The sequence below is a fragment of the Symphalangus syndactylus genome, chromosome 14 (assembly GCF_028878055.3).
Source record: "Symphalangus syndactylus isolate Jambi chromosome 14, NHGRI_mSymSyn1-v2.1_pri, whole genome shotgun sequence".
In the NCBI taxonomy this organism is placed as follows: domain Eukaryota; kingdom Metazoa; phylum Chordata; class Mammalia; order Primates; family Hylobatidae; genus Symphalangus; species Symphalangus syndactylus.
In genome coordinates this window covers 109983980-109997150 of record NC_072436.2, presented here as the reverse complement: position 1 = coordinate 109997150, position 13171 = coordinate 109983980, and the positions used below count along the sequence as shown (strand labels likewise).

At 46.7% G+C, this 13171-nt stretch overlaps 1 protein-coding gene across 2 annotated transcripts in view; it reads right to left on the bottom strand.

Annotated features, from left to right (window-relative positions):
* USP7 (ubiquitin specific peptidase 7) overlaps nucleotides 1-13171 on the bottom strand; it is a 75159-nt gene that overhangs the window by 42081 nt on the left and 19907 nt on the right. The window contains exon 1 of one of the 2 annotated variants that reach the window (XM_055240745.2): nucleotides 4447-4556. The exons of the other annotated variant lie outside the window; for it this stretch is intronic. Within the exon in view, the coding sequence (XP_055096720.1) occupies nucleotides 4447-4477 (31 nt within the window). The 5' untranslated portion in view covers nucleotides 4478-4556. Of the gene's footprint in view, nucleotides 1-4446; nucleotides 4557-13171 lie in introns of those variants that run through there. 2 annotated transcript variants of the gene reach the window in all.

Below are 13171 nucleotides of genomic sequence, written 5' to 3'. Positions count from 1 at the left end.
CTGGCCCTAGAAAGTGGAGGAGGCAAGAAGGGAACAGGGCTGGGGATGGACAAAGCAAGCTAGTGCCTTATCTGTGATATTTAAAGATGAAAAATTTTTAAGAAGTAACATATATTTAAACTTAAGAATATATTTATATACTAACTGAAGAGGAAAAAAAAAACCTATGAAGGCCTATTAAATAAATTATGGCACATTCCAATGGAATTTTTTTTTTTTTTTAGATGGAGTTTTGCTCTTGTTGCCCAGGCTAGAGTGCAGTGGCGAGATCTGGGCTCACTGCAACCTCTGCCTCCGGGGTGCCAGCGATTCTCCCGCCTCCGTTTCCCAAGTGGCTGAGATTACAGGTGTGCACCACCACACTTGGCTAATTTTGTATTTTTAGTAGAGACAGGGTTTCATCATGTTGGTCAGGCTGGTCTCAAACTCCTGACCTCAAGTGATCCACCTGCCGTGGCCTCTCAAAGTGCTGGGATCACTCCTGAGCCACCGCGCCCAGCTCCCAATGGAATGTTAAAAAAAATTTAGCCAGGCACGGTGGCTCATGCCTATATAATCAATCCCAGCACTTGTGGGAGGCCAGGACGGGACAATTAGTGAGATCCCCAACTCTATTAAAAACAAAAAAATTCAGGTACCAAGCGATATGTATCACATACAACCTCTGTTAGAAAAGGAGAGAGCTGTGTTGAAATAGAAATATATAATTTCATATTTCCCTTTATAAAATTCAAAAGATGTCTACAGAAACAGCAGGATACATAAGAACCTACTAGAGATTAGGGTTACACAGAAGCAACGTAGAGTTTCTTCACTGTATATGCACACACTCACACTATGTGTATGCGCTACAATTTTCTTTCTTCCTTAAAGAGACAAGATTTCACAACGTTGCCCAGGATGGTCTTCAACTGGACTCAAGCAATCCACCCCTCCCAGCCTCCCAAAATGCTGAGATTACAGGCATGTGCCACCCTGCCATGCCTATACAACCTTTTTTTTTTTTGGAGATGGAGTCTTCCTCTGTCTCGCAGGCTGGAGTGCAGTGGTGTGATCTCGGCTCATTGCAGCCTCCAACTCCTGGGTTCAAGTAATCCTCCTGCCTCAGCCTCCCAAGTAGCTAGGATTACAGCCGTGTGCCACCATGCCCAGCTAATTTTTGTATTTTTAGTAAAGACAGGGTTTCATCATGTTGGCCAGGCTGGTCTCAAACTCATGACCTCAAGTGATCTGCCAGTCCTGGCCTCCCAAAGTGCTGAGATTACAGGCATGAGACACCACGCCTGGCCTATAAATCTTAGAAGTAATTTGCTAGAGGTACACCTAGTACTTTTAACTTCCTTGGTTCAAACTTATCCTACAACAATAGCTTTAAAACATGGTTTTAATGCATGGATGCAAAAATGAGCGTTCATTTTCTGTACATAAAACTTCATGTCTAAAATCAGGATCATATGTTAAGTGTAAGCAGTCTAAAGCGTGGAAAACAATTGAACTCTACAACTGCTCTGTAATTCTGAGGTATAGCTTATGGTTTCACGAGGTCCAGTAAAATCAGACTAAGACACAAGTGAATTCAGAATAGAGCTCAAAGAAGGGCTTGTTTGGGTGACTTGAGAGAGACCGCATCGTCTACAAAAGTTAGAGCAATAATAAAAACCAAAACCAATTCAAGAGCGCGTAACATCTTACAGGATGGGGTGGGGGAAATGTGTAAGCTCTACCCCCCATTTTTCAGCAGTGCGATTAACTGCAGTGTGATGACTAAAGAAAGCCTATTATTTTCTTTTCTTTTTTTTTTTTTTTAGACAGAATCTCGCTCTTTTGCACAGGCCGGAGTGCAGTGGCGTTATCTCGGCTCACTGCAAGCTCTGCCTCCTGGGTTCACGCCATTTTCCTGCCTCAGCCTCCCGAGTAGCTGGGACTACAGGCGCCCGCCACTGCGCCCGGCTAATGTTTTTTGTGTTTTTTTAGTAGAGATGGGGGTTCACCGTGTTAGCCAGGATGGTCTCGATCTCCTGACCTCGTGATCCGCCCGCCTCGGCCTCCCAAAGTGCTGGGATTACAGGCGTGAGCCACCGCACCTGGCCAAGAAAGCCTATTATTTTCTGAAATGGTTCTTGTGCGAAGTTAGGGCTTCTCTGCAGTTGGCCTTGAAAAAGCAAAGCAAGCAGAGCTCTGCGGTTGCCACAGAATCTGAGCAAGACCCCAGCTTTTACATCTAAATTAACACATCTGAGTTGGTTTGGCCAATCTGCCCTTTTCCACCTGACAGGTGCAGAGAAAGTGGTCAAGGCCAGTGGCTGTGAAATGGCAAAAGGCCACTGGTTGGCCACCGAGTACATAAGGGGTGGGTCCTGGCCACCAACAGCCCTATGGGTGCCCAAGCAGCCGCCAAGGTGATTCCAGCCCAGCTCCCAGGGGCAGGAGATCCCATTTTTAAAAGCTCCTCATAAATGAGTTAGCTCCACAAGAGGATTAAAATTTTAATTAAGACATGGTAAATCCCTGGTCCAGAAGTAAATGATGAAAGCACAGGACAGCCACACACACAAGAAATCTGTACTAGGCTTCTAGAAATAGCTTAAACGATAAGGCTGCCTTCTTTTGTTGTTCAAGACAGATGTACAAGATTGGCATGCACATACATTTACTGCCATGTAAGTGTGATGTAATACCAAGTTTTATATCCCACTTTTTCGGAAGTTTTTAAGACTTGGGAACTGATTTGGCCAAACACTTGAGCTAAGGCACTAATTTTTTTTTTTGAGACAGAGTCTCGTTCTGTCACCCAGGCTGGAGTACAATAGTGTGATCTCGGCTCACTGCAACCTCCCTGGTTCAAGCCTCCTGGGTTCAAGTGATTCTCCCATCTCAGCCTCATGAGTACCTGGGATTAAAGGCACCTGCCATCATTCCCGGCTAATTTGTCTGTATTTTTGCAGAGACGGGGTTTTACCATGTTGGCCAGGCTGGTCTCGAACTCCTGACCTCACGTGATCTGCGCACCTCGGCCTCCCAAAGTGCTGGGATTACAGGCGTGAGCCACCATGCCTGGACTATGGCACTATTTTTGACACAAAATTATCTCAAATAAGAATGGGGGCCGGGCGCTGTGGCTCATGCCTGTAATCCCAGCACTTTGGGAGGCCGAAGCGGGTGGATCACGAGGTCAGGAGTTCAAGACCAGTCTGGCCAACATAGTGAAACACCGTCTCTACTAAAAATACAAAAAATTAGCTGGGTGTGGTGGTATATGCTTGTAATCCCAGCTACTTGGGAGGCTGAGGCAGGAGAATCGTGTGAACTGGGGAGGCAGAGGTTGCTGTGAGCTGAGATCAAGCCACTGTACTCCAGCCCAGGCGACAGTGCGAGACTCCACCTCAAAAAAAAAAAAAAAAAAAAAAAAAAAGACTGGGGACATGATTGGCAAACACAAGTGACAATGTGCAATGTCAAACAGACAAGCCATGGATGAAAAACGTCTGTAGGATATAAAGAAATTACCATCCCATAATATGCATATCCCACCCAGAAATAAAAGACAGTCTCCATTATTGGTGATTGCTAGGCCTTTTAATGCAATATGTATATGAAAAGGCAGAAAATATGTTTTCGAAACACCAAGTAGGCTCCCTGGCTAGTTCCAGGGCCTATATTCCCACCTGCTCTACTGGGCACCTACTCCTATACCCAGCTTTCCTCCCCATGAATTCCATTTGTGATGTCATAACACAGAACTGTTACCCCACCAGAGAACACCTCCCAATCGCTATAGAAGTTAGGTAGACCACTTCAGCACCCGAATCTCACTCCTGAGATAACAGATCACAATAAGCAAGATTCCAACTGGCTGGCTTTGATGTTTTCTGCCACTTCACAAAGATTTATCAATCCTCCCCCAAAAAGCTGGCAGGAGGCGGGGGTTGTGAACACAATAAAACCCTGGTGTGTTGAAACTAAAAGTCCATGTCCTGCCACCAGGTGGTGCCTTGTCCATGAAGATCCAGCTCAGCCTCTGAGCCACAGGTGTCTCCACTCAGCCCCCCTGATCCTTCCAATAGTGACAACCTAGTGATCAAAGCTACAGCTGTTATTACGGCAGATACGCACGAGCCAACACCTGGTCTCTGGGTGGCTCAAATGGTGCCCTACAGCCAATCTCACCCCACCCCCATCAGTTCACCTTGAACTCCCTCTGGCTTTTGCATGGTCCTCTCTTGACCTCTCATCTCCTCTCCCCACACTGACCTCATTTAAATGTATGACTTAAAATAGAGGCTATAGAGGTAAATTAGAAAGCAGTGATCTTTATATAAATTTTACTGATACAATTTCTAGATGTATAGCCCCAAATATACTTCAGAAGTCTGGCTGAGACATGTCAGTATTGGTTATCTCCATCCATCACCAGCATAAGGAGCCCAACCTGAAAACCTGACTCACCTTCCAGCCCAATCCTGTGGTTCCCAGCCATCTCTGCATGGCTCTGCAGTGGCGTCTGCTGGGGGATGGGGGAGGTTCTCTTACCCACATCAGAGTGACTGCATAGAATCTCTAGGAGCTCTATCTCAGCATTCTTTTTTATTTTTTAAAGCATCCCACAGAAGCCTTGTCTTTAGGACCAGAAACATATTCAATCAACATCAATTTAGATAAGGCAGTCCAGGAACAGAAGAGGATATTAATGGAAAAACTGGTGAAATCCTGAAAGAATTTGAGTCTGGTTAACAGTAACACACCAGTGCCAGTTCCTTGGCTGTGATGAACTCTAGTTTAAAACACTGGATCAAACACCAGTGAGAGAAATTGTTAACAACCCAAGAAAGTCGGTGGGGGTCACACAGGAGCTCTGTCATAACTTTGCAACTTTTCTGTACATCTAGAATTACTGCAAAATTAAAAGCTAATTTTAAAACGGCAAAGTAGAATGCCCTCTCAGCCTAACAACCAGGAGGAATAATTGATGTAAGTGAAAAATTTCAGGGCACCTTACCACACATCAGTAATCCCAGGGACTTAGGACCCTGAGGCAGGAAGATCCCTTTAGCCTGGGCAACAGTGAGACTCTGTCTTTTAAAAAAAGGATTAACAGGAAACAACGTGTATAAGATAAGCAATCTGGGCCAAGCAGGGTGGCTCAAGCCTGTAATCCCAACACTTTGGGAGGCTGAGGCAGGCAGATCACCTGAGGCCAGAAGTTTGAGACCAGCCTGGCCAACATGGCAAAACCCCATCTCTACTAAAAATACAAAAATTAGCCAGACGTGGTGGCCCATGCCTGTAATCCCAGCTACTCGGGAGGTTGAGGCAGGAGAATCACTTGAACCCAGGAGGCGGAGGTTGCAGTGAACTGAGATCACGCCACTGCACTCCAGCCTGGGGGACAGAGTAAAACTCTTGTCTCAAAAAAAAAATTAGTAAGTTGGGTGTGGTGGTGCACACCTGTAATCCCAGCCACTTGGAAGGCTGAGGTGAGAGGTAAAGGCTGCAGAGAGCAGCGGCTGCACCACTGCCATTCCAGCCTGGGCAACAAAGTAAGACCCTGTCTCTAAATAGGCTATAAAAAAAATGGAAAAGGAAAAATGTCAGCACTATGCACCTACATAGAGCATGGCTTAAATTCTCAAGCAATTCAAGGCAGACAAAAAAGCAGTTTGGGAGGTGAAACACAAAACACTTCCCACACAGATGCCAGGAGACAACTGGACAAGAGAATTGCTCAGGAGACCTGTCGCCAGTCTGGGGAGCTTGCATCTCCGTGGGCGCAAGAGGGGGAGAGAAAATATTGACCACGTGAGAAGGAACTACCATCTGCTTAAGTATTTCATGAATCAGTAACTCCAATGAGCCCCTATTATGTGCCAGGCCTTGTACAATTCTCAGGTAATCGTCACTGGCTCCAGGGTAAGGTAGGGCAGAATATCCTCCCAATGTTACCAGACCAGGGTGACAGCTGGACTGGCAAAGGCACTGCCAAAAGAGGCCCTAGGCAGGAAGAATGGAAAAGTCCTGAGCAAACAGGCACGACACTCCGAGAAGGCTGAAGTTCTTTGACTACATATGCTTTTAAATATGGATATTCCCAAAATAACCCAGATTCCTGTAGGACTGCTACTACACCATACTATACTGACTTGATTAAACTTTTCTTGATTAAACTTTGAGATAACTGTAGATTCAAACGCAGTCTTAAGAAATAATACAGTCAGTCTTCCACATCTGTGGATTCAACAAACTGCACATCAAAAACACTCGGGGGGCCGGGCGCGGTGGCTTACACCTGTAATCCCAGCACTGTGGGAGGCCGAGGCGGGTGGATCACCAGGTCAGGAGATGGAGACCATCCTGGCTAACACGGTGAAACCCCATCTCTACTGAAAATACAAAAAATTAGCTGGGCACGGTGGCAGGCGCCTGTAGTCCCAGCTACTCAGGAGGCTGAGGCAGGAGAATGGCATGAACCCGGGAAGCAGAGTTGCAGCGAGCGGAGATCACACCACTGCACTCCAGCTTGGGCGATACAGCGAAACTCCGTCTCAAAAAAAAATTGGCGGGAGGGGAGTCTGTACTAAACATGTACAGATTTTTTTCCACGTCATTATTTCCAAAACAATAGTCTACCAACTATTTACATAGCATTTACACTATATTAGATATTATAAGCAAACCTAGAGATAATTTAAACCATACAGGAAGATGTGTGAAGATTATATGCAAATACTACACTGTTTTGTATGAGGAAGACTTGAGCATCTGTGGATTTTGATACCGAGAGGGGTCCTGGAACCAATCCCCCATTAATACCAACGGACACAGAGAGACCACGTACCCTTTTCCTAGTTTCCCCTTACAGCACCACTTTGCAAAACTACCCTGCAGTATCAACAGCCAGCGTCCTGATGTAACCCACCAACCCAATGAAGATTTCTCCACATTTACATGTACTTATGTGTATTTAGTTCTCTGCAATTTTATTTTGTGTGTAGATTTGTGTGTCCACCACCACAGTTAAGTTCCTGAACAGTTCCAACACCACAAGGATCCCTTCGGTGGCCCTGTTATGACCACCCACCCTGGCGTGCGTGCTCCCCCATCATCCCCGGCAACCCTCATATGTTCTGCATCTCTGGGATCTTGTCACTTCACCAATGCTATATAAATGGACACAGTGTGGAATGAGTTGTTCCTTTCTCTGGTATTCTAGGATATCATGGCAGGGATGGATCGCCATTTCACCATTCACTTGCTCCCATCTGGGTCCTTTCCAGATACAGGAAATTCACAAATAAAGCTGCTATGAAAATATTTGACTGGTCCTGGTTTCTATTTATTTCTACTTTTGAGTTCTGAAAGACGTAAACACAAGCAAGCAAATGTTAGCTAGCAACGATGCAAACATGAATAAGGAGAAATCAACTGGCCTTCCCCGACTGCTAACATGAAGGAAACCATGAATGTTTCGCCTCCAGGCATTCTCAATGTAATGTTCATATGTACATATTATGTACATTGTGCATGCACTTTTTCTCATGAAGGAAAACACATATACTATCCGCATTATGTGGGTAGGTTTAGTAACTCCAAAACACTGTCATGATTTATCAACCACTCCCCTAAAGAAGACTGTTTCTGGCCAGGCGCGGTGGCTCACGCCTGTAATTCCAGCACTTTGGGAGGCTGAGGCGGGCAGATCACGAGGTCAGGAGATCGTGACCATCCTGGCTAACACGGTGAAATCCCGACTCTACTAAAAATACAAAAATTAGCTGAGGATGGTGGCGCATGCCTGTAATCCCAGCTACTTGGTAGGCTGAGGCACAAGAATCGCTTGAACCAGGGAGGCGAAGGTTGCAGTGAGCTGAGATCACGCCACTGCACTCCAGCCTGGGTGACACAGCAAGACTCTGTCTCCAAAATAAAGACTGTTTCCATCCAGGTTTTTTTTTTTTTTTTTGTCCTTTTTTTTTATTATTATACTTTAGGTTTTAGGGTACCTGTGCACAATGTGCAAGTTTGTTACATATGTATCCATGTGCCATGTTGGTTTGCTGCACCCATTAACTCCTCATTTAGCATTAGGTATATCTCCTAATGCTGTCCCTCCCCCCTCCCCCCACCCCACAACAGTCCCCGGAGCGTGATGTTCCCCTTCCTGTGTCCATGAGCTCTCACTGTTCAATTCCCACCTATGAGTGAGAACATGCAGTGTTTCGTTTTTTGTCCTTGCGATAGTTTACTGAGAATGATGGTTTCCAGTTTCATCCACGTCCCTACAAAGGACATGAACTCATCATTTTTTATGGCTGCATAGTATTCCATGGTGTTTATGTGCCACATTTTCTTAATCCAGTCTATCGTTGTTGGACATCCATCCAGGTTTTTTATTTTATTTTTGTGACTCCAAATGATGCTCCCACAAACAGCTCTGTCCTGTGGCTCCCCATTCTGCTGCCTATCTATGCATCCTATAGCCAGGTCACCTGTCTACACATCCTATAACCAGGTCATATACACATCTGGCCTCTGCAAGTAGCTAACCATGCTTTGTCCAATGGCAAATGTCAACACTGTTATCCAAGAACCAGAACACCACCAAATGCTCTGGCGAGCTCCAGCACAGTGTTCAGGAGAACTCTTCGGCTTCTTGAACACAATGAGAGGCAGAAGGTGTACTAGGAATGTCCAAGAAGCTGAGTGCCACCATCAGGGCTGTTGATCAGAGTGGGAGGGCAGGGGTTACCTTGGGACCAGGCAACCCAGGGCAGGAGGTGGGGCAGTTACAGCAATGGCCCCCGCATCAGGAAGGGAGAGGTGGGAGCCTGTGAGCTCCCAAGGCATCCACAGAAACAGGGACGATGGCGGTAGCCAATAAAGACGGAGTTACCACACTCCCTAAGAAGCTCCTGACAGCCATCTTCTGGACATTTCCAGGGAGTGGGAAAGATCAGAGGCTGTGGAGTGAGATCAATCCCCTCTGCGAGGTGTCTCCTAGGTGAAGCTCAAGCTGGCTTCAGGTAGGGCCCTGGAATATTAGCCGGACGTGGTGGTGCACACTTGTAATCCAAGCTACTCGGGAGGCTGAGGCAGGAAAATCGCTTATATACAGTGTCCAGAACCTGGAATATATACAGTCTCCAGAACCTGGAGGTAATCAAGTGGGGGTGAAGGTCATAAAAGGATACAATCAAGTCAGAAACAGCAGGAAATAATTATCTCTCCTCCCACCCCAGGACCCTTCTTCTCGTCCAGCACTCAGGGACTCAAGGTTCACCACCCCTTCCAGCCACTGGTTGGAAAGTGGTAGGTGCTGGCCAGGCCACACTGTCCTTGTTTGCTAACAAGCTGCTGCCCCACTCACATGGGGCCCATGTCTCATGCCCATGGGCCATGAGGACCCCCCCCCAATACTTCCCAGCCCTCACGCTCTCTGTGCCTGACTGGACACCTGAAACCTCTTGGAAGGAACCAATTCCAGAACATGAACCTAAGTGGAAAAATTCAACTATGCTCAAAAATAATCCTGAAAGCACCTTTCTAAGCTGTTGCCACTAGCTAGGATTTCATGCATCCCCTAAAGGGTGGACATACCCTATATATCCTGCAGTCTGCAGTTAACAACTCTTTTAGGCCGGGCGCGATGGCTCAAGCCTGTAATCCTAGCACTTTGGGAGGCCGAGGTGGGTGGATCACGAGGTCAGGAGTTCGAGACCATCCTGGCCAACATCGTGAAACCCTGTCTCTACTAAAAATACAAAAAAAATTAGCAGGGCATGGTGGCAGACGCCTGTAGTCCCAGCTACTTGGGAGGCTGAGGCAGGAGAATGGCGTGAACCCGGGAGGCAGAGTTTGCAGTGAGCCGAGATGGTGCCACTGCACTCCAGCCTGGGGGACACAGCCAGACTCTGTCTCAAAAAAACAAAACAAAACAAAAAAAAACAACTCTTTTAACAAAGGCAGCATTTTATTCTGTAGCCTAATACATTATTTTTCAAGGCAGGAAGGACCTGAGGGGTAAAGGCATGTATATCCAGCCGCAGTTCAGCAGAGCCCACCCACTTCTCGCCGGTCAACCGACATGTCCAGTAACTTGTACGTGCCCCAAGCATGGCTGGGCCCAGGGTTCGGTAGGGAACTGGGTGGACAAGCCCCCTGGTCTCCTGGTGCTCACTAGAAAGTGGGAGGCAAATCCCTTGGTGATCACTGCAATAGAGGGCAAACGGCACACAGTGACAGCCACGGGGCTGGTTCATGTCCCTTAGTCATGAAGGAGGAGACAACTGGGTGGCAGGCACAGAGTGCAAGAAGCCTGCCTGCCAGAGATGGAAAAGTGCCGTCCAGGTAGAGCAAACCGCAACAGGAACAAGAACAGGAACAGGGCAGTGGGAAGGGGGTGGGTGGGAAGTAGAAGGTGGGCAGGGCCTAGGCTGTGGAGGGCCTTGAAGGCCATGATAAGGATTCTTAACTTCACTCTAAAATGTTCCCTCCCAGCAGGTGCTCCACCCAATGAACAGGAAGCCATCCGTGTCCTTGGGAGGTACTGGGACACTCGGGGTGACTGGGATGCCTGGTGGAGAGCTCTGTCGGACCTGAGACAGCCCCAGCATGGGAATCCTGGTGCCAGCCCTTGCCAAATATCACAGCAGTGGGGTTTGTCCCACCCTTATCACATGCTAGGGATCTCCCTACAAGCTCCTTTGCTGTTCTGCAGGACTGTGAGGGTGTGACCACCCGCACCTCACCCCAGCCTGTCAAAGTAGATCCCTGTGTACTCTAAAACAGGGGCCCTCCTAAGTAACTCTGAATTCCCCTGGTCTTATTAACAATATTTGGCTTATGGCTTATTTATTTTTGAGACAGGGTCTCGCTCTGTTGGGCAGGCTGGAGTGCAGTGCTGACACCATGGCTCACTGCAGCCATGACCTCCCAGGCTCAAGCAATCCTCCCACCTCAACCTCCCAAGTGGCTGGGACTACAGGTGCCCACCACTACACTCAGCTAGTTTCTGTATTTTTTGTAGAGATTGGGTCTCACTACGTTGTCCAGGCTGGTCTTGAACTCCTGGCCTCAAGCAATCTCCCAGCTCGGCCTCCTAAAGTGTTGGGGTTACAGACATGAGCCACCACGTCCAGCCACTTTGTGATTTTATACACTCTAGTTATTTGGCCATATGCACCCTCATTAGGCTGGCTGGAAAGCCATTTCCAGGGGACAGTCCTGTCCTACTAAGCTAGGTTGCCTTCAGTCCTGTGCCTTTTCAGGCACTGCGGGCCCTGAGGTCAGCCACCCACCTGGCTTTAAGGCAGTGGAGCCTGAGTGTTCGAAGTGGACCCACTTTGACGGTTTGTTCTATATGCTGAAATAATCCTGATGTAAATTAGCTATATGAAAACCAAGCCCCAAAGAAGGCCACATATAATATGTGATCCTTAAATAAAACTATTTGTTTGGAGCTTTCAGTTTAGATTCATTATGTAAAAATCATCTGTTCCCTAGAGATCATCCTAACTACCAAAAGTGCCTATCCAAACACTGATGATTGGTTTTAATGCTGTGTCGCGCACTGACGGGTTTAAAATACAGCACAAGTACAGAGCTTATAATTATGCCTGTACTGCTCCTACATGTATGGTTTGCTTCACAAAAGAAACAGGATTATCTGCTCAACTGTGCAGCACAACGCAAGTGGAAGTCGCAGCACGCATGGCCGGAACCGAGCTACACAGACGCAGTTAGGGCAAAGGATGCCACCACCTGGATGGGGATCTGTGACACACAAGAGCCAAAGGATTAACACCGAGAATGCAGGGCCCCAATGCCATGAGAAACACAAAGGACTAACCAACAGGCTCCACTTCCCTCGTTAACATGGGATACCACTCTTCCTCTGCTGGATTAATGGTGAAAAGCAATGGAGATGCCCACCAGTACTGAAGGTCTAGCATATGGGTAGTGTCAAATGGCTGACGGGAACACACTTTTTGAGAGTTAAACTGTCCTTCCCAAAGGCAATATGTATCAAAACCAAAATGTTGAATGTCCTTTCACTCATTTTGAAATGTCACCACAAAAACCCATTCCCCAAGAAAATGAGCATTCATGCCTGGGGATAAACACAAACAGTGCTTCCTGCACTGACACACAACTTTAAATTAAACATAAGTTTAATTTTTTACAGGAAAACATTTTGGTTTTTAAAATTTCATTTCTCTATTAAATTTATTTTATTGCTTATTCTACAATAACTGGGTTTTAAGGCAAAACTGTAAGGTGCAGGGGAGGCAGTATCCAGGAGTTCTAGACCAGCCTGGGCAAACACAGGGAGACCCCCATCTCTAAAATTAAAAACAAACAAAAAAGAATGAACTGGGACAGTATCCATAATACATCAAGTATATAATGGTAGTTCCCTCTGAGGAACAGAAACTCTCCTTCTTGCCTTTTTGCTTGCATGTTTGAATGTTTCTGGGAATATGCATTATTCTTAAAACAAAAGCAAAAATACGCAGAGCAACAGAGGTGCAAAAAAAGCACAGCCAAAATGCTGGCTGAGGCTTGACACCCCCTTGGCAGCTGAGAGAGGGGGTGCAACAGCTGCCCTCCTGGAGTCAGGAGGAGGCCAGAGTCCTGGAACAAAGGAATTGCCTGGGCTATTTGTGGCCTGGAAGGTCCATTTACACCTTGGCAACTAACTAGCAGCTTCCTCTCTTAAATGTCTGTTTTTCCCTAAAAATTATTTGAAAACACAGGCCAGTTTGGGGACTGGGGATGAGGTCAGAGGTAGAAAGGAGATTTTTATACAAACTCTTGGTTGTGCTAATTTAAGTCCTTTAAAAATAGTCAAACATAACCAACTTCAAACAGTTTCCTTTATTTGAATAAAACCACAAATGGGAACAACCTAGTACAGAAAGAAAACTATTTCTTTTCTTTTGCACCATGTCACAGGCTGCCAGTCTACTCTAGGCCACCGGAGACACAGACCACCATTCAGATTTAAATCTCCTTTAGAGAGGACCTACGCAGACTCTCATGGAACACCTGCAATTCAAGGGCTGTCAGATCTTTTGAAAAACTAGCGTCAAAGGTATTTTGAAAAGTTCCTGGCGGCTGCACAGGGTGGCTCATGCCTGTAATCCCAGCACTTGGGAGGCTCGGGGGGCGGGGGCAG